The sequence below is a fragment of the Corvus hawaiiensis genome, chromosome 1 (genome assembly GCF_020740725.1).
Source record: "Corvus hawaiiensis isolate bCorHaw1 chromosome 1, bCorHaw1.pri.cur, whole genome shotgun sequence".
In the NCBI taxonomy this organism is placed as follows: Eukaryota; Metazoa; Chordata; class Aves; order Passeriformes; family Corvidae; genus Corvus; species Corvus hawaiiensis.
The window spans coordinates 49,000,297-49,020,499 of NC_063213.1; the positions used below are offsets into that span (position 1 = coordinate 49,000,297).

The window sequence follows — 20,203 nt, forward strand, 5'->3', positions numbered from 1 at the left end:
AGGGTTTTGATTCTTTTTTCTTCTGCTTGACATAAATGTAGTATGATACTCCAAGGCGCCTTCAGTTTGGGTTTTCAGGGATTACATTATCCAGGAGTATTTGCAACAGTAAGTACCAGGGAGTAAAGAATCTTGCAAATGAAATCTCACAACTAGTTTTAGTTAGATAGAATTAAAACATCAACACTACCGAAATAATAATTGTACTAAGCATGACAAATCAATAGCAAAAGTTTTTTCCAGTTTCACACTGACTCAGTAGTGTTAAAATGAAGATCTTTGTTAAGACAAATGATTATCCCCAGATGCTCAGTCTGGTGAGTGCTGACTGCAGTGGCACCAGAGTAAAAGTTGCATGGCAGCCAGCTCTCTAAAAGTAATCCAGGTTATGTGTTTTTTGTTTATGCTTACATCTTATCTTTGAAATTAGAAACTGAAGTTCTAATACCAACCTCCACCTCCACTTTTTTCTTCTTTTTTCCAAAGGGATTTTTAGATGAACTCCTCTTGCTCTTATATCTGCTGGATCTTCTTCGAATGCTGCCTCTTCCTGAGATCACAGATCCTTCAAAATTATTTTGAAGAGTCAGCTCTTCCACAGGATTTATGTTTTCCTCATATTCCTCAGCTTCTGTGACTTCACTATCTTCTGATGTGCCATTATCTTGAACATCACTGCTACAACCCTAGTGAGAATTCAGGATATACAGTTAAGGCATTTTAAACAGAAAGAAGGAAAAGTAGTTTTTTTCCTCATGAATACTGCTGTTTCAGTTGTGTAAGTACTGTTGTCTATAGGCCATATATATTTCAGTCTGCAATGGCAGAACAGTAGAGTATTTGATTCTGATTTTTTCCCCTTTTTTCTTTAAGGAAGCCTATGGAATCCACCTGGAATCTAACACCTCTGTGGTTATGCCATAATTATGCAGTCTGTGCCTTAAACTCACTTATGTTTTTGACATATTGGATTGCATAAATATGAAACACTTAAAGGTAAAACCCCCAAGGATTCCAAGCCTGTGTCTGTGCCCAGACTAGAATAACTGAGCAGCTGCCAGCTGGACAATATGCAGGAACCAGAGGGAGAAAATGGCTCCACCAACCATCATTTGACAACTCTGTGAAATGGAGAAAGAAAGTAAATAAATTTGCCCTTACCTGCTGCATTACAAGGGAATAGTAGACTCCTTTCTGCAACATCAGTTCACTGTGCGTCCCTTGTTCAACCACGATGCCCTTCTCAAATCCAGCAATAGTGTCAGCAGTCCTGATGGTAGACAGTCTGTGAGCAATCACAATGGTGGTACGTCCAGCCCGAGCCTTACAGAAACACACAAAACCCAGTTACAATTATTATGTGCAAGAAAATAGGACAGAAATAAAACAAAGTTATTTCAGTCATTTGTAACATGAAGTAAATCAAAATTAAAAAAAATTTCTCTTTTAAAAGCAAAGATGACTTTTTTTCCTGGTTTCATGTCCTTGTTTAGCAGTCCAAGGACAGTTTGTTTGACTAATTTAGGTAGAGAAAGCCACATTAATCTTTTTAGACAGGCAACAGGTATTCAAGACCATAATGAAAGTTTGTTATTTGACTTTTATAAAACTTGAACTGTTTGAGCTAAAGTTGTAACAAAAAGTGTTTCCATGTGCATGCAAGCGCAAGGGGGAAGTGCTGTGAGAATAGCTAGATCTTTCTGAAAGCAAAGCTAGGATAGCAAATATATAAAGAGCAGATATTTTCTTTATATACTGCACTTTTTGGAAGTACAGCATCAGCATAATTTCATACAAGACTTAACAGGAAAGAACAGAAGAACAAACTGGCATCAAAAATGGATTTGGGCCACTCCCTTTTGAAACAAGCTGATTTGACAATAATCCTGCTGGGATTTGGCAGGAAGAGCTGCTGAAGTCTCAGTCGGTAGGTTGTGTTCCACCCCTCTCCAGCTCCCTCACGCAGACCAGTGGCACACACAGCCCTCATGCAGCAAATGACCACAGGCCAGCTTGTGACTGCTGGAGAGGCTGGCTTCCCTCCTCCCTGATGCTTGGAGCAGATGGTGACTTGAAGGCAGGACAAGAGATCCAAGGGGACCTCATGCAACAAAGATGTTCTGTGGTCCTGGAACCTGCTGGAAGTTTCTTGCTACGGAAGCTGTGCATCATATGGGCACAGGAACAGGGGCATGAAGATGATGATGGCATCTGCAGTAGAGGACGGCTTCCATGGAGATTTGAACTCTTCCCCTACACCTGCCATTCAGTTCTCATGGACCTGATGCAAGTCACTCACAGCCTGTCACAGCAGGTCTGCCACAGTGTGGTTTTTATGCCTCTGTCCTAATGCACAAAGCCTTCACCATCGTAGCTGGGAGCTGTGATCAGAACTAGCAAAATGCTTTAAAAGATGCAAAGTTATCTGAAAAACAGCTGGCTACTAGCAGCTGAACATGAATGCCCAGAAACAGTGAGCATTCATGAGGTTAGTATCTCTGCTCCTCAGCTGTAAAAATAATGAACAATATTAGCACCACTTTTTCCACTCAGGGATGTTGAAAAGCAATTTGGAAATCCCATTAGGGGACTACACTGATGGACATCAAAAAGCTGTGAAAAGATGACTAACTTATGATTCAGGGTTCATTTCGGCGTGTTCTGAGAACATGAAGAAGGATGAGAAAGAGTCCACTTAATTGAATGACCTCTCTCTGTTATGCACTAAATGAAGCAATAACCTTCTGGAAAAGCTAAGTACTTCATTATAAAATTTTAAAAAACAACCAAAGACACAGAAGAAAGCTAAATTACATCTAAAGCAGCAATCTTTTAGGGTTTAAGTCTGCATCAATTATATGATTGATATAGAAATTAGATTATATGAATATTATTTTTGCATCTACATGTTACCTCAATACTAATATCACTAGAACGACATGAATATAACAAACAAATGCACTTTACTTCAGATTTAAACTGACTAGCAAGTGAAGATGACAAGTCTGTCTTTCCCTTGAGCCATACTAGTAATTCGTATCTCTCTGCATAACTATGGAAATGAAAGGCAGAATTTTTCGCCTCATTCTAAAAAATACATTAAAATAAGTATTAGACAAAAGAAAACACATTCAAGCCCAACCATGAAGTTCTTTTTCAATCAAAGCCTATGGGTTCCACTATATGTTGATGGAAACTGCTGATGAAGGTGGGCTGTGAGGAAGGTATTGTGTACTGATCACAGTCATGGGTACAAATTCTGACATCTGCTCTGCAGCAGCACTCACCCTAGAGCTGTGGGGCTGCTAAAAGCAGGAAAAGAATGCAAATGGCTAAATCCCAAGAGCTTTCTGAAAATTATGAAGCAACTATTCAATAAGGAATAAATACTAGGAATATCAGTAAAAGAAATATACTTTTCTATTAATCTACCTAGAAAGGGCCATTCTGCCCTCATATCTTGCCATGATAAGATGCAATCAATATTTAACCAGCAAATGAGCAATTATGATTTGAGAAAGGGAGTGCAGGAGACCTAAGTTTCAGTTCCACATGACTAAGTGTCTTCGTAATAAGTAATAATGCAAAACCAAAACCCGTAAACAAATTAACATGATTTTCAATTAAATTTTTGATAGTTCAAACTCCCTGTTAAAACATTGAAATGGAACATCCATCCAAATTTTATGTTCCAATGTCCTTGATTCTGATGGAAACCTGCACTGAAAATTGTACATTAATTTTTCTTAAGCACTGTTTCACCTTTTCATGGAAGCTGCTAGCTTCATTAACATGAGTCCTACCTTATCAAGAGCTGCTTGCACTATGGATTCACTCTGAGTATCTAATGCAGATGTAGCTTCATCCAGAAGAAGAATTTTGGGATTTCTTGCTAGGGCACGGGCAATAGCTATTCGCTGCTTCTGTCCTCCACTCAGCTGAGCCCCTCTTTCACCCACCATGGTGTTAAATTTCTGAGAAAGGAGAGAACAGAACAGAAGCTGAGACATCTCAAATCCTCATTTCTCCGTGCAACCCTAACTACTCACTTGTAGAAGATGTAGCTTCTTCCAGCTGACTTGAGCACATGCAGAGCAAACACGGAAGGACATCCATCCAACTGGGTCTTAGCCAAACCCTCCCACCCCCACCACATGTGGTACCTGCCAAACTTTGAACACATGGTTCTTTAAAGACTTGATCTTTACTGCTCACTCGGTGCTCCAAACCCTGGGGTTTCTCAAGACAAGCCTGTAACAGGCATCTCTATATTTTCTGATTATCGCCTACCTTTCCAAAAGGGTTGGAGTGATAGGGACACAGCAGAAATGTGCCTCCTCTGAATCTGATACACCCCCCTTGGAGCCATGGTTTGGTTCCTACCAACTGTATCACTTACTGCAAAGTGGCAAATCTCAAAGTCCAGTGTAGTTTTTATTAAACAGCTATATAAGAGTAAATATGATAAAATAACTCTTCCTGAGAAAAAGGAACCTTGGAACAGACTGACAAGCTAGAAATGGCTAGAAATTCTTGAGAGGTGGGGGTCAAGCTCTCTAAAGGAGTAAAAGGATTTGAAATCTAATCCCAGGTGGGCACTTTTCCCCCATTTTTTTAACTTCAGGAAAGAAGGGAAGAACATACTATCCATTTGTGAGGATGCGTTTAGAATGATTGACCTTGCTTTCCACCCTCATCCTGAAAGGAGTAAGGCACCTACTGCTAAGAGAGGGCTCAAAGCCAGGAATCTCAGGCAGAGGGAGGGCTCAAGCTTCTAACTGCTAAGAAGGGTCTTGTCTCAGGCCATACTTATTTCTTCCACTCCCCCCACTTCCTGTGAATGTACAGACAGCTTTGGATTTTGTACAAAGGGCTTTGGATTTCTCATTCTTCTTTTTAAAAGCCCAACTCTTCCCTGCCTCATGAGATGGGTAAGGATGGCTGTGAAGCTTCCTTTCTCCTGAGTTAAGGCGTTGACATTTTTTCCCAGACTTCAGCACAAGTCCTTTGAGAGCAACCAAAGGCACAATAATCTAGTTGAAAAACTCTCTAAACTGAAATCTGCTGGAGGCAATAAGTATCTTTTGAGAAGCTGTAGTATAACTTGGATTCCCATGCTCTGCCTCTCAGAAACAGGACACCAACCTAAAATGGACCTTTCATTCTTACACTCAAAATAAGTTCATGAACTTACATCAGGGAGTCTAGATATAAAGTCAAAAGCATTGGCTTCCTTGGCTGCTCGCTCAATTTCAGCATCAGTGATGTCTTCTCTGCCATAGCGAATGTTCTCAGCTATTGTGGTTGCAAACAAAACAGGCTCTTGGCTCACAATGCCAATATTTTCTCGTAGCCACTTTGTGTTAAGGGTCCGAATATCCCGACCATCTAAGGTAATCTGAGAGGAAAAGAGTGCATCAAAGAAGTCGAGGAAATGTACTCTGTTTATAATAAAGCAATTAATTACTATTACTTGACTGAAGTATCAGCTAGAAGGTCAAGAAAAAAAAAAATAGCGTCTTTAATAGAAAACTACGTTGGGGGAGAAGCTGCAACAGCAGTTTTTCCATCCACTGCACAAGCTGGAGAATTATGAGGAGCAACATAAACAGAGAAGACATCATGAGCTTTTTTTTTTTGTGTTCCCCCAATAACCATCCTATCTGAGCTGGCTTAATCCTCCAGCTTCCTTGGACACTTTTTACATGATTCTCATGTCCTGATGCCAGTTTGCTGTCTTCACAGTTGTGGCTACACAATTGTCTCTGTGGCTGTGCTTTACACCAGATCAAAGAGAGTTCAAGTTGACTAAGAGGAAAGGGAAAGTTATTTTTAACCTAGATAATTTGCAGTGTGGTCCTATGAACATTGGCATTGACACAGCAAAATGAGTCATGGAGGCAGGAATGAACAGCCACAGAAACATTAAGTTTAAGAAACTGTGTTGATAACAGCTGTCTTGGTACCTTATATACTGATAATTCAATTTTTAATATTTGAAATGTCTACCTACTTTGAACTAGCAGTAGGAACTATTAAGTAGCATTCTTCAAATATCACGAGTAAAAAGCACATTTTCTTAAAAACACATTGTTTCTCTTGTCTCAATTTTTTGCTTTGGAAATTTCTGGTGGGAAGTATTTACCATTTACTAACTGGATTTAGTGTTTAGTGGTAAAACACATACAGTGTGTAATGATGGAAACTTTTGCTGTGGGTTAACAGTGAAAAACAAGCCAAGAAATCAAGCATTTAAAAAAGGGAAGCTCTCTGCAGGTTTTAGCTTACATTCAATGAAAAGGAAGTAAAATACAGCAGAACATTGTTGGGTTATGCTTTGCTTAAAAAGTTTAGAGAATTTTAAAAGTGAACTATTGATAATTATTTTAAATTCAGATCTTGCAAGTCTATTCAAAGACTTGTGGCATTTGCTATGTGTGACATAGTACTGTAAGAAGGAGCAGAATAGTGAAGTCAGGCCAACAAGAGAGGATCATTCATCTGAAATTGAAATTGTGGAAATATGAACTATGCAGATATGTGCTCAAATTCAGTCAAAATAAAAAACAAGGCTCAGTCAATATGGGAAACTTGTGCATGTTCTAATAGCTCTGACTGTTTACAGTTCTCTTTCAGACACTCACTTCTCCCTGGTCAGGATCATAGAATCTCTGCAGCAACTGAACAGTAGTGCTTTTTCCACAGCCACTGGCACCAACTAAAGCAATGGTCTTCCCAGTTTGAACTTTCAAGTCTAGACCTTTGAGGATCTGTGAATAAATAAAAAAAAGTATACCTTATTTTAACAAGTTTGATTAGAGAACAGCCTGTCAAGGTAACTGTAGCTATTGCTACCAAGGCAGTAGTGAGGGCCACAGTCTGAAGGTATGGCAACATCAATAAGTTGATTGTACCTGGGAATATCCTGGAGCACTGACAGGGAAAAGACTGCACCTATGCTTGAGAAATCTATTGGCCTTTGAAACAGGATGGCTACATGCAACCTGCCTTTTGGGAATGGTCCCTGGATCCTTCTGCCTACCAAACCAAGCCTGGGAATTTTTTGAGAAGATTGATAACTGGAACAGGCCAAGTTCATGCCAAGAACCATTTTAAGAGTTCCCTTGCATAGACCATTGCATTCCAGTGCCTGGGAAAATTCCCCAGCACACTCAAACTAATATAGATACAGGCACAGTACTCCAAACTTGATAGCTCATTTTCCCCAGTTTGTGTGGTCTGGTAGCAGGCTTGGGGTCTTACATTCTCCTGCTGTCCTCCATTTTCCATGGCATAACACTTAATTATGAATCTCACAGAAAATTATTTTTCAGATGCTAAAGGATATCACTAAAACAAGCCTGCTTTCTTCTGTTTTTAAAATATAAACGGCTGTTTTGACAAGGCAAAACTGCTGGAAAGCCCTTAATAAACCCCATTCTTTATTGTTAACAGCCTCAGCAGCCTGGGGAGTAGTTATAGATTAATGATATCTTTGTTGCTATTTTCACATTTAGAGAACATTTTACCTCAAAAGATGTCCATGCCATTACAAGTAATGCTGTGTAGTTGCCAAAATACTTGGCTGCTATGGAAACTCTCCTTGTTTATACCAGGCTGATTTATAAGTTTGCCTACACATGTTTTTGCAATGAGAGATTAAAATAGTTGCAATATTCCTCTCCCTGTATTACATCGACCCAGTTTTATAGCCCCAGGAAGCTGATATCCCATGTCTGCATTTTCAAGAATGAACTATATTCTAGATATCATAATACCTCCAGATACAAATAATCATTACCACATACTAGGCTATTTCTAACTCTCTTTCATCAGGCAAGGTATTAAATCTTAAAATCAAAACTAACAATGACTATAGTCCTTAGATCTCTTTGAATTGGTTTAACCTGAACAAGGAAGATTATGCTGTGTTGCATCAATTGCTTGAGAGATTCTGGGTAATTTCTACACAGCTTTGCTGAATTATTTTGGCTCTATTAAATAACATTGATGCTCTCAGTAGGGAGAGATGCTGACTCAGATTTGGGAAAGATGAGAAATATGTCTTATTTCCCTGCCATTTGGTGTGCTGGCCCGTAACATAACTCATGAGCCTGAAAAGGATTTTTAGGAAGAAAGATGAAGACTCTGCTCTGTCCCTTCAGATTTCTGAGCCAAGAGTGATAGAAGATACATTGTGCAAAATTCAGTTAAGGAGAAAGCCCAGCTCTGAGTTTGCCCTCCAGCTGTCCCAATGTCCTGGAAACAGATTTGATGCACAGTGGGACAGACCTCAGATGTCTGAGTTGTGAAAAGCCACCTGAAGAAACAGCCATAGAGGAATAAACCTTCCATTCTCACCACTAGATCAGCATGTCAAGCTGTTAATTGTTGACATTTGAAATACCTGTTTCTACCATTTTCTTCATCAAGTAAGAAACTTTTACCTTTATCAAGGTGTTCAAAAGATTATAAAAGAATATGGCAAAGAGGTCAAATCAGCTGTATCACCACAAAAGTAATCACCATAACATGATGTACACAGGACACTAATGGAAACAAAACTAGCAAAGAACAGGGACAACAGTTTATTGAACAGCAATTTTAACATATGCCCAAAACAATGTTTGACTTCCAAATGTACATTTAGGATGATAAGTTTACAACAATATGCTATCAAATGTACTGAAAGTCTATCTCTGATAATTTTTTGCACAGGATATCATAACTCCAAAGAGGCAAGAAACTGGAAAAAAAGTAACTTTCTGGTTTAACTGCTTAAAGTCTGGAAGCCTGAATGAAAGATTTTGAAAAATCTTATTTGATTTATCAAAGTTCTTGTTCACAGAAATTCAGACTAGGAGCAAGACATGTTAGATTTTTCCTGCAGAAGAGAACAAGATAGACCATGACAGTAGATCTAGAGCTTTGTCTTTGTGCATTACTGAAGGAAAAGTTATGCCACATCCCCCAAATCAGGAATGCATTTTGCAATCAAGAATAACAAGATTAGACAATATGGACATAGGCTGAGGAATTTCAGTACAGTAATCCAAACAGAACACTTACTTTAACATCAGGTCTGGAAGGGTAGCTGAAATGGATATTTCTGAATTCAATTTGTCCTATGAGTTTGTCTGGCTTGTAACCCTCCTTAGAACTGCTATCTATGAGCCGTTTCTGGAAAGAGGTTTGTAAAATAAATTGGTGGTTATTTCACTTTTGCAACCACTATTTTTGCTACATATATCGTTCTTTACTTTCTCAGCTCCTGGTTTACACTGCAGTACATCATTGCAGAACTGCTGCATTTTACTTGCAGGATGGTGAATACGGGGGAACATCAAACTGTGAATTCTACTTTGACAAATACAGTACATTTTCAAATGCAACAAAATCCATAGCAGAAAATCTCTAATTGCAGAACTTAACTGCACTCTCTTGAAGCCAAAACAGTGGCCCTCAGTAATCTGCATAGAAGGATTTTATACTCACATCAAGAAGAATGAGGTAGCCATTTCTCCATGAACTTTTTAGTCCTGCTTTAAAGTATTTTATACACACAGGTATACAATTGCTGCATAGCACAGCAAGACCAAGAAAATAATGAGTAAACCTTTTTTATAGCAACATCAGCATTACAGATTATTATTATAACTTTCAATAGCAATATTAATCCCCTCTTCACCAACTCCCCCTCCCCAATAAACCCCATCTCAGCTGAATTTGTGCATACATGCATTTTTAAAAATTAGTATAGTGTCATACTACTTTCCCACTGGAGCTGAAAGTCTAATATTAGAGAAAAACCTCAACGATATATCTCAGACACATCAGGTTTTCCAGCTTTCACTGTAACAAATAAAGAGGCTGGGTTTTTTTAGATGAACGAAAATATTATGTGTTTCTGTGATAAACATCCATGAAGTTGATGATTTGGGAGCTTTAGAGCGCTTTTGTTACATTTCTCAAGGGAAAAAAAAAAAGGAGGGGGAGTGAAAGTTAAGTTGGTTGAAAGGCTTCTAGTCTATGTACTTAGATGTTTACCTTATTGATAATCTTATACACTTCATAGGCAGCCCCGCGTGCATTAGCCACACTCTCCAGGTTGGGAGCTGCCTGGCCCAGGGAGAAAGCTCCAACAAGCACAGAGAAGAACACCTGTGGGAGATGGAGAGCAGCATTGCAATTAATGATTACAGAGTCACCAGTGCCCATGTGTGCTCTAGAAAGACTTCACCACCGGCTCTAGGTTATTCATCCCACCTTACAAATAGAGTCCAAGACAATCAAACTTATTATATCAAAAGCTATACAAGATGAGTACCTTTCTGTTGTTTTATAATAAATGAGTCTCTAACAGCTGATTTAGCAAGCACGTGGCAGAAAACAGAGACACCACTTGCATAACTTTCCCTGAAGATACAAAACATTTTTCAAAGCTGCGTTGCTGTACTTACAATTAACACACGGCCGATGTCATAATGTGGATCCTCAGCAGTGAGCTTGGTCCCATACCAAAATGCAAGGGCATAGGATCCAAAGATGAAAAATTGTGAAACACCTAGACATGTGTTAGTGGTAATGGATTTTTTCATTCCAACACTTTTAGCCATCTCTAAGTTAGCATCATATCTGAAAGTGGGTAAGGAAAGCATTAATTTGACAAGTACCACATGCCATTCTGGTTATTTCCCAGTGCCCTATTTTTAATCAACAGGATTTGTTTAAGCAAAACAACTAAAATCTGAAAGAGAATACAGTTTGGTTTTTTTTTTTTTACGGAGGACTATTAGGGATGTAATTAATTTGAATAAATATGCTCTGACATATGCTGACAATATTGGCATACCGTTATGGAAGACATTCAGAAAACAATTAAGCATCATGACTTAGTTATCATAATGGAAGACACAATAGCACTCTTGAATCCATTGCTTCCATTAATCCTGAAAGGAAATCTTGGAAAGGTTTTAGCCACCTTGTCTACCAGAGGTAAAGTTTACTCTTCCACATTTAAAAAAAGCAAAATCAGAATAAAAGCCCCCAACAACCCCAGGCACTAGGGAAGGAGATAAATGAGAGCTCCCTCTGACTGCAGAATTGTTCTCTTGCTGTCCATTCTGGGGTGTCAAATATCTTTCCCATAGGTCAGTTTACTGATTAACATATAGGAAACTAGTGGACACAGAAGGTCAGTATAGAGACTGACAAGATCAGTGAGAGAATTATTTCTTCTAAGGATGGTTCAAATTAATTAATTCTTCTATAGTTTTCAGCAAATAGCTTTCATTTACCCAAGCTTACTATGCAAAGTGTAGCCTAGGAATAGTGTAGCTTTCTACTTGCAAGCAACATGGCCAGCAGCCTGCACTCTTTTTCCAAAGCATATTTTCTATAAAATACAACCCCATTGTATGAAGACATGCAATTCATTCAGCTGGGAAACAACCTTAAAAAACTGCATTAATTTTGTTCATGTAAATTTCTAAGATGCCACCAGTGCAGTATTTGTTAGTCAAAAATATTGAAATATTTTGACTTGGTTGTGCTCTTAAAACCAAGCCCTATATCTGAGTCAGAGGCATCATAGGTCTTCCAGGAAAAGGGAGTACTGGATTTAAGCAGTGTGATAAATACATATGATCACTCAAATACAGAGGAAAAGCCAAGCCCCAGCCAGAAACTAAAGGTGACTGAAGATCCCTTTCACGAATAAACTTTTGCAGTCAGTGGAGGCACTGTGCAGTGAAAGGATGCTTTTCCTTACCCTCGGTTCAGCATTCAAGAGCTGTGTAGGAGTCACAATCCTCTGTCTGAAAAATGCACTCCCTGGTAGGAGTTCGTCCCTAGTGGAAGATGTTCCTAGGAAAGCCACTATGTTTGCTTGGGTTTTTTTACATGAAATGGAGGTAGAGCTGTGGAAGAGGCTGACTGGTCAATCATGAAAAGGAAAGGCCTTACTCAGGTTTTAGTTATTTTGTCTTTAGACAAAGTAGTTTGAAACAGCTCCTGTCATTTAATTTTCAGACACTGGTAATTGTGAAAGATAGGGAGGAGGGGTGACAAATGATCTAAGTCATCTTAGGGCTTTTTTTGCCTTTACTGTGCAAGCAGTCTTAATACTGTTGTATCTTAAGAACAAACCCCAGTAAGCAGAAGACAGGGCTATAAGATAGTCAGAGCTCAGTCCCTGGCAGCAAGTGGAGGAACAGTCTGTAGGACCCTAAGCTAGGGCTGATACCACCTTAAAAATTTTGCACAAGACCAAGGCAAATATGAGTTGAAAAAGATAGAGTTTCATGGAGCATATGAATCAGGTCATCTGGTTTGCCTTTCCCAACTGCATGGAAACAGCGAGGCCTTGTATTTGTATGCAAAAAGTTATTGTTTATGCTTGTTGAGTTATCTGACATGCATATCAATAAGTTTGTGGTCAGCCACAATCCTTTCACCTTTTATGTGTGACTAGGGCCAACACTGGGCAACTACACGATAATTTGCAAATCATTAAAGTTGCAAATCACTGTAAAAGCCAGTGGCACAATTTTACCCAAGGCTGCTATCCAGTGCAGTTTAAAAATAAGCTCAGTAATCAAAGATCAGAGCAGTAGCACAAAAGCTCTAGAAGATAAGCAACTGATTGCATGCTTTGTTGCGTCTGACTCATAGGTGAAGATAACCTTCCCACCACTTTCACATTCAGTTCAACTCCAGATCTCAGTCAAAGGAGAAATTTTCGTCTATGCTACAGTGACAACACAAAGTAGCCTATATTTACTGATTAGGTCTATTTGTACATCTTTGTTTTCAGGTGATTTGTCCACTTACAGAAAGACAAATGACACTGAGGGGAAAGACAAAATGACACTAAGGAGAATCTCATCCCTCTGCCCCTCCAAAGTAAAAAATATCCTCACAAAACAAATCCACAACTAAATCCCCTTTCCATATTTTAAATACAATTATTCTTTTGAAAAACCTACTTCTCTAATGCCTTTTGCTGTCCGTTGAAAGCCACAACAGTCCTGATTGCTGTCAAAATTTCTTCTGCCACAGCTCCTGCTTTGGCATAAGCAGACAGCTCTTTAGCAGTGAGGGATGCCAGGAGCTGAAAAGTTGAAAAACATCTGTTATTGCAGCCTACTGAAAGAATACACACACTGTCTTGGTGAATAAGAACAATCACACAAGGTGCACAAGATCAGACTTTACTAAAGTGGGGGTCAACTCCTCCCCATACCCTGAATTTCTCTCAAATAGACTTCAATTTATCATCATCTCCTTATTATAGTCAAAGGTTACACAAATATCAGGTGAACTTCCTGACCAATCCACTTTCCTCCCAAGCTGAGGACAGCCTACAAACTACACTAGGAAGAGTGGAAGGAGGTATGCCATAGCTACTCTGGCAAGTGTCTGAGGTGTTCAGACAGTAGAACACCAGCAGATATTGAAGTAAGAAGGTCAATCACATGGCAGCCTATAACATTATTTTTCTTAGCTTATTTGTAATGCTTCAGATAGCAAAAAACCCATAGAATCATATATAAATAGCCACTCAGGAGTATGAGCCACCCATATTAATGCAGCTAAACAGTGAATGAGGGGAAAAAGTTTTCCTATCTGAAAGGGAAACCTCTCCAGCCATTTCACTGATTTATATCACTTCGGTTTTCAGCAGCTGTATGTATCTGTATAGACCTACTCTGTACACAGCATGAAACTTGGTAGATTACTTGCAAGATATGTGATATATGCATGTGCAGATGGAAAGAGGTTGAAAGGTGTTTGTGCTAGGAGGGAAAAGCAAGGGCTTCCGCAGCGCTTGCCATGAGGAAATTTCTGTGCCAGAAAGATGCTCTGCTGCAGGTTACCCTCCTGTCACATGGCATGAAGACAGGATATGCAGACAGAAGGAACGTGACTTAAAAGTGTGTGCTTGGGAACCCAAAGAAAGGCTACAGAAGGAGCAGAAATCAAAGTAAGTGTGCGGCCAACCCCCCAACTTAGAAACCACATTAGGTTTCTCCCATTCTCTCCCCGTTTCCTGTGCATAAGAGTTATAGGGTTTTCTGGTTTCTTTGTTTGTGAATCCCCACACACTTACAGTTGACCAAACTGCTGTCGATGCAGCAAGAAGTGGGCTGACTGACATAACCACCAGTGTCAGCTTCCAGCCATAGATGAATCCTATAATAAGCCCTGACACAAACGTGGAAAAAAACTGCAGGAATATACTGATCTTGTCTCCGATGCCTTCACGGATGGTGTTGATGTCACTTTAAATAACAATAATAAAAAAAAGATTTGTTAGCTTAAAATGCCTCTCCTTGTGAGTCCCTCCCCCTTCTTTTCGCGCTGTGTTTTCTCATGTCAGAAGCTTTGCCATTTCCTAAATGACACAGGGAAATTTCTAACCACAGCTACTGAACTGTACCATTAGGCTCTTCTGTGGCCAAAACACAGCAGAAACCTCCTATTTTTAAGGACTCATTTTCTGTATTCTCAACATTCTCTGCTGTTTTTATGCCATGTCACTAGGTCACAAATGACCTAGTTTCCTCATCTGGCATCCAAATGGAGCAATATAAGTAAACAATCAAGCAGCTTCTTCACCCAACATGACCATCTCTAAATAATTTCTTCTGCTCAGCTCTCTGATGCATTTTATGTTCTTAATTTTGGCTACTGACTCAGATGAAGAACTACCTCCATTCCATCATTCTATTATTTGGAATAACCTCCATTTTTCATACAAATTTTCTTCCCTGTTTTCTCTTTCCAGAACATACAGATATTAGAGTTGATAGTGGTTTCATTTAAGCTTCTTGTACACATATCAGCACAGAACTGTGTCCCTGTGTCCAAAGTTACTATAAAATCCAGAAAAAATATTTAAAAGAATATAGTGTTCACATATATGATCCCATAGCACATGGGCATTACAGTCCTCATCCCTAGATCTATTTAAGTTTGTGGAAAAACTCCAAAGACTTTAACTGGCTAGATAGGATACTGCCTGAGATTGGACTGGATGCAAGTACAAGCTCATTTCCATTTAATTGTCAGCTTTCAGTGTTCATAAATTAGGTGAAGACAGCAGAGCTGTTTGTTTAACCCTGGCTGACAGGTGCTTCATGGACTTTAGAAAGCCAATGTCAGGCAGTTCATGGAAAAAAAAACCCCTTCCAATGCACATGTCACAAACTGCACAAATGAAGCTGAAAAGGATAATTAATTTCTCACTTTGAGCTGTAATACATCACACTTTAGATTTGGTGGAATTTTTTGTTTTTTGTTTTTTTAACTCTCATAGGCTATTCTGCTGAAATAAATGGCAGTTTTCTTTTAAATGCCATCCTTGGTGGTGTGTGTATGTGTGTAAAAAAGGAGCAGAGCCCTCACTCTGTCAGTCTGGTGTTCAGTGTTCCTATTTGGGTAGTATCAAACCAAGCCATCTCCTGATGGAGCACTGCAAAAAAGAACTTCTGCCGGATCCTTGCTGTTTGCCTTGTAGCAGCAACCAAAAATGTCCACACTTGGATGATGCTCAGGATCAACACAGCAAAGCCAATTCCCACGTAGTAGTAAGCAAACCTGGGGTAAGGGAACAAAAGCACATGTGATCTCACCGTATCTTGTGAGAGAAGTTAGACAAACAGAGCAGCAACTAGTCTTCATTAATGACACCAAAGTAAACACTGAAGACTGTGACGCATTATTGAGAAACCTTTTTGAGAAGGCAGACATTTGCCTTCTGCTGAAACAGATAACACAGTAAAAGAAACTCCTCCAATACTTTATTAAACAGGATAACTACAGACTCTTACTTTGTCATTTCACCTTCTATATCCACACCTGGATCTGATGGACAGCTGGAACTGTTTCCTGAAGTATCTGCGAAGGGGAAATAAGAAATAGGAATATTTGGGAAAGTGTTATATAAAAAAGTTGATTCATGGCAATATGGGGTCATCAGTTTTAGAATGTTTTTTATTTTGCAAGTGGGGTCTTGCAATATAAACTTAAATACAAAATGATTTGGCAAACACACATTTATTTTTAAGGAATTAGTGCCTGATAACTAAGGTTGGTCATGCTCCCTACTGTCTCAGCAAAGTCAAAGTTCATTCATAAAGTGCACATCCAATGCTTTGGTTTTGCCCTGGTCTAGTCATTAAAGATTGATTGAAATGATTAGCTTTTTTCCAGCAGGATGAGTGTTGCTCATAATATAGTCCCTTAGATGCGTACCAGTGCACAGTTGGCAGGGGAAAGGAACCTTAGCCTCAGTAGCAAAGCACAGCCAATTTGTAGAGAAATCTAATTTTAGCTTTTTACCATTGGATTCCACGCCACTGAGCACAAAGCTGTTTGTCATCTCTCCAAAGATAATGATCATAAGTGGCATTCCAGTTCCATTTGCAGCTGCTGCCACCAAACCAACTACCATCAACAGGATATCCACCCCGTCAGCATAGCAAAACTATGTAAGCATTAAAAAAAAAAAAAGAGAAAAAAAGTGACATTACACCTGACAGTTCACGACATTGCTACAGTACAGCAGACTTACAGAACATGCTTCATCCACATATTCTAAGTAGCAACACTCCATCTGAAGGTAAACTCAGTACATAAGGATTTTGTAGTAGTCCAACACATCTTTAAATCAGTAGTCAGGCTGCTAAGAGAATACTGGCAGGACACTGATTCTCAATTTGGAAAAAAATTACATGTTTGCAAGTGATTATGACCTTTGTAGAATGTATTGTATTTTGTGTTCCATTTAGTTACATATTTACTAAGATAATGCCTCTAAAATGTAAACAAGAGTGAGTTATTGACCAGCACCTGGCTTATACCTACCAGCAGAAAATGTTTTCAGCAGAGATAGATTGTATCTTAAGAATTGTCTACCCCTGAAGCTTTGTTTGGTTTAAAGGAGGATGCGAATTTAAACTGCTGTAGATATGCTGGGATGCGGTTAATCTGAAATCAGAGCATTTTATTCTTGACTGTCCTAACCATCTCAAAGTGTAAATACATGTGGAATAAACCAGAGAAGAATTAAACTTTTCTTGTTTCAGAGTAAGCAAGTCCACATGTAAGAGCTATTTTGGTTTGGGAATAGCTGTCCTATAGAAAACTGACACAAAACCATATCACTGGTTCTCTGAGAGCAGGTCCCTCTGGTGTCAAAGACAGGATAAGCCCTTTATGAACAGACCCAAGGCAAGGGCTTATGAAATAGATATGTCTTAAAACAGCCTCATCTTCCAACAGCACTAAGGTTGAACTGCTGTCCTTACTCACAATCTACCGGGGGGGGGAATGTGACATAATGGGGCAAAACTTTAAGTGGTCTAGAATCAGTAGGTCTCAGGCTTCTTCTCAGGTTTTTGATTGCCTGTTAACTGCAATTCATAAACAACTCACAATGCCAAATAAAGAAAAGAAAGTATAAAGCAGACCATCAAACAGGACACTAACCAATTCAAGAATGCCAACCATTTGTTTCTCTGTCTTCTCATCTTTCTTCCTAGAGTAAAACACAAAAGACTAATTAAGATGAGGGTTTTTTTAGCAGAGCTGTATTAAGCTCTTCTCCTCCTTCCCCTACCCCTCTCACTTCCCCATACACCCAGTTACACCACAGGTCACTACATTAAGTTAAAAAAATTCCTACATTTTCCTCTTGGGATTTAACTGGTCACTTTGTTCTACATGTTCTTCATGCTGGAAAGAAGGATCATCACACCCCTTGCTTCCAGATTCTATGAAATAAAAAGAAGATTTGTTTTTTTAGCAAAATAATCCATCTACTGCACTATTTTCTTGTGTCTTTAACTGCTGATACTTTTGCATTTAAAGACTAATTTTTCCTTGTGTTCTCAGGAGGAGGTTTCAAGAAAAATTCACCAGGCTCTTTCTCTTCAGTTCATCTTTATTCCAGGAAAAAGCTTCCATGTCCATTTCTGAGATAGACACAACTTCATTTTTATAATTAAAATGTATTTATACAGAAAGATTATCAAAGACTAAAAGAAAAAGAAAGAGTTAATTCTTCCTTCAAATACCTGCACAACTGAAGGCAAATTAGGAGAACTCCTAATAAATGAGTGTAACTGCTTATAGTGAAGGTTATAACTGCTGTAGATAACATAGAATAGATGGCAATTAACTGGAGGATCATGTCCTTGCCTCTAATAACCATCTTAATTATTATCTTGCAGTAGGTGCTACAAGTCCCACTTGCTTTGTGCTAGGGGCTTCAGAAAGGTATATGAAAGAGTAATCCTACCCAGCAAGCTTAGAGTTCTAAGTGTATAAAATAAGATGCAATAAATATAGAAAGAAACTGATGAGTAACCACAGTGGGGAGCCAGCTGTAAAACAAGAGGAGAAAAGGTACCCCCCACACCAACCACTCCCAATTTACATTTACCTTAACTACTGACTCACTATGAATAGAATTTTCTACATACTGCTTGAATTTTAGTCAGCCTATAATGATGGTTTTAGACAACCATTTGAAAGCAATAATGTGCTTCCAGCTTACTCATCTTACCTCAGCAAAATTTTCGTGCCTGGGCTAGGACCCTCCTGAACAGTTTTACCAATGTAAAAGAATTTTGTTGAACTTGATGGAATGATTCACACAGAAAGTGTTTTATAGGTGTGGCTTTAATTCACTCATTCATAGGAAACTCATCACATTACCTCCTACAAAACCACTACAGCAATCAGGAGAGTATTAAAGTGTTCTTTAGATTCAAGTCTGTGGAAAATAGTCTTCAAACACATATGTGGTATTCCTTCTTACCAGGATTGGAGAGGTCCTGTTCTGTGGAATTTTCCGAATTGCCCTTCATTGTTCTTTTTGTTGTATGCTAATGAGAGAGTTACATTAATTAGAACCTACAATAACCCCCGCAACAAAACATTTTGATTTAGTAAATATACAAAGAGTTCACATCTGTGGATTTTTCTATGACTCATTAGATTTTGGTCTCAACATCTTTCTACTTAAATAGAAAAACTAAAAAGAAAAAAAAAAAAATAGGTAACAGTGTGAAAAAAAGAACTACTATTAATGAGATATTAAGAACAGTCCACACTATTACAAGAGAACTGAGATCAGTAGCCTATTTTAGTAGCTTTTTATGCTAAATCCTGAGATCCTTCATATAAAAATTACTGTGAACAATCTATAACAGAATAGATGATTTCCTTCATTACCTTATGCTTGATTAGAACTAATTGAGCAGTCATAACATGGTCATGAGTACAATGATAAAGACATGCACTCCTTGTGCCACGTGGTACTAGGATACATTTAGAGGCAGTAAATGACTGATGCTCTAAGTATCCTGAGACTTCTCTTCTTGATCTATTAAATATATTGGTTAAAAAACCAAACAACAACAGCGAAATCCCAAGCAACAAGCCGCATATGAAGCTGACAAATCCTAGAATAACATTGACAAGAAAATGCCTATTCAACCTCAGATAAAGGGCGGGGGGGGAACAATAAAAAGAACGACCACCCTCTTTGCTCGATTTCCGACTGTGCTTTTCCCCTCCTGTTATTTCGGCTCACCTTCCCGGCTCACCCCACGCCACCGCCCGCACAGTGGGTGCAGCCCCCGCCCTGGGCTTTATAGAGGCGGCACCGTCCGCCCTCGGCCCGCCCTCGGCTCGGGTTGCAGGTGAAGGTCGGTGCCGCAGCTGGGCAGAGCCGCCCAGGATAAGGGGCCTGCAGAGGGATGTGGGCCGGCTGCTGCCCGCTGCGGCCCCTCGGAAGCCGCCCGAGCGTCTCTGAGCCTGCAAAGCGCGCACGGAGCGCCCATCAGCCCCTTGCCGGAGCATCGCTTCCATCCCGAGTCTCACAGAAGGACTGATGCTAGAAGGGGACCACTGGATGTCATCCGACCCAACCTCCCTGCTCCAGCTGAGTCATCTAGAGCACATTACTTAGGATTGATCTGTACAAACAGATTTTGAATATTTCCAGCCAAGGAGGACTCCACAGCCTCTCTGGGAAACCTGTTAAGAGTGCTTGGTCACCTGCACAGCAGAGAAATTCTTCCACATGTTCAGTCGGAACTTTCTGTGTTCCAGTTTCTTCTTGTTGCCCCTTGTCCTATTGCCTGGCATCACTGAGGTGTTCTGTCCCTTTGGCACCAGATGCTCACAGGCA

At 39.4% G+C, this 20,203-nt stretch overlaps 1 protein-coding gene across 4 annotated transcripts in view; it reads right to left on the bottom strand.

The window, feature by feature from the left end:
- Positions 1-19,593, bottom strand: part of ABCB5 (ATP binding cassette subfamily B member 5) — a 34,631-nt gene extending 15,038 nt beyond the window's left edge. For 3 of the 4 annotated variants that reach the window (XR_007203657.1, XM_048303769.1, XM_048303759.1), the window contains exons 1-16: positions 18,827-19,593; positions 17,690-17,777; positions 17,494-17,542; positions 16,345-16,489; positions 15,834-15,900; positions 15,409-15,600; positions 14,111-14,282; positions 12,987-13,111; positions 10,461-10,635; positions 10,048-10,161; positions 9,070-9,180; positions 6,645-6,770; positions 5,195-5,398; positions 3,804-3,974; positions 1,162-1,323; positions 453-686 (exon numbers count right to left, since the gene is read on the bottom strand). Coding sequence is in view for 3 of the 4 variants with exons in the window: in XM_048303769.1 (XP_048159726.1) it covers positions 453-686; positions 1,162-1,323; positions 3,804-3,974; positions 5,195-5,398; positions 6,645-6,770; positions 9,070-9,180; positions 10,048-10,161; positions 10,461-10,635; positions 12,987-13,111; positions 14,111-14,282; positions 15,409-15,600; positions 15,834-15,900; positions 16,345-16,489; positions 17,494-17,542; positions 17,690-17,777; positions 18,827-18,875 (2,184 nt within the window). In the remaining variant the exon portion in view is untranslated. Of the gene's footprint in view, positions 1-452; positions 687-1,161; positions 1,324-3,803; positions 3,975-5,194; positions 5,399-6,644; positions 6,771-9,069; positions 9,181-10,047; positions 10,162-10,460; positions 10,636-12,986; positions 13,112-14,110; positions 14,283-15,408; positions 15,601-15,833; positions 15,901-16,344; positions 16,490-17,493; positions 17,543-17,689; positions 17,778-18,826 lie in introns of those variants that run through there. The other variant, XM_048303777.1, reaches the window with a different exon arrangement.
- Between the last annotated feature and the right edge of the window lie 610 nt (positions 19,594-20,203).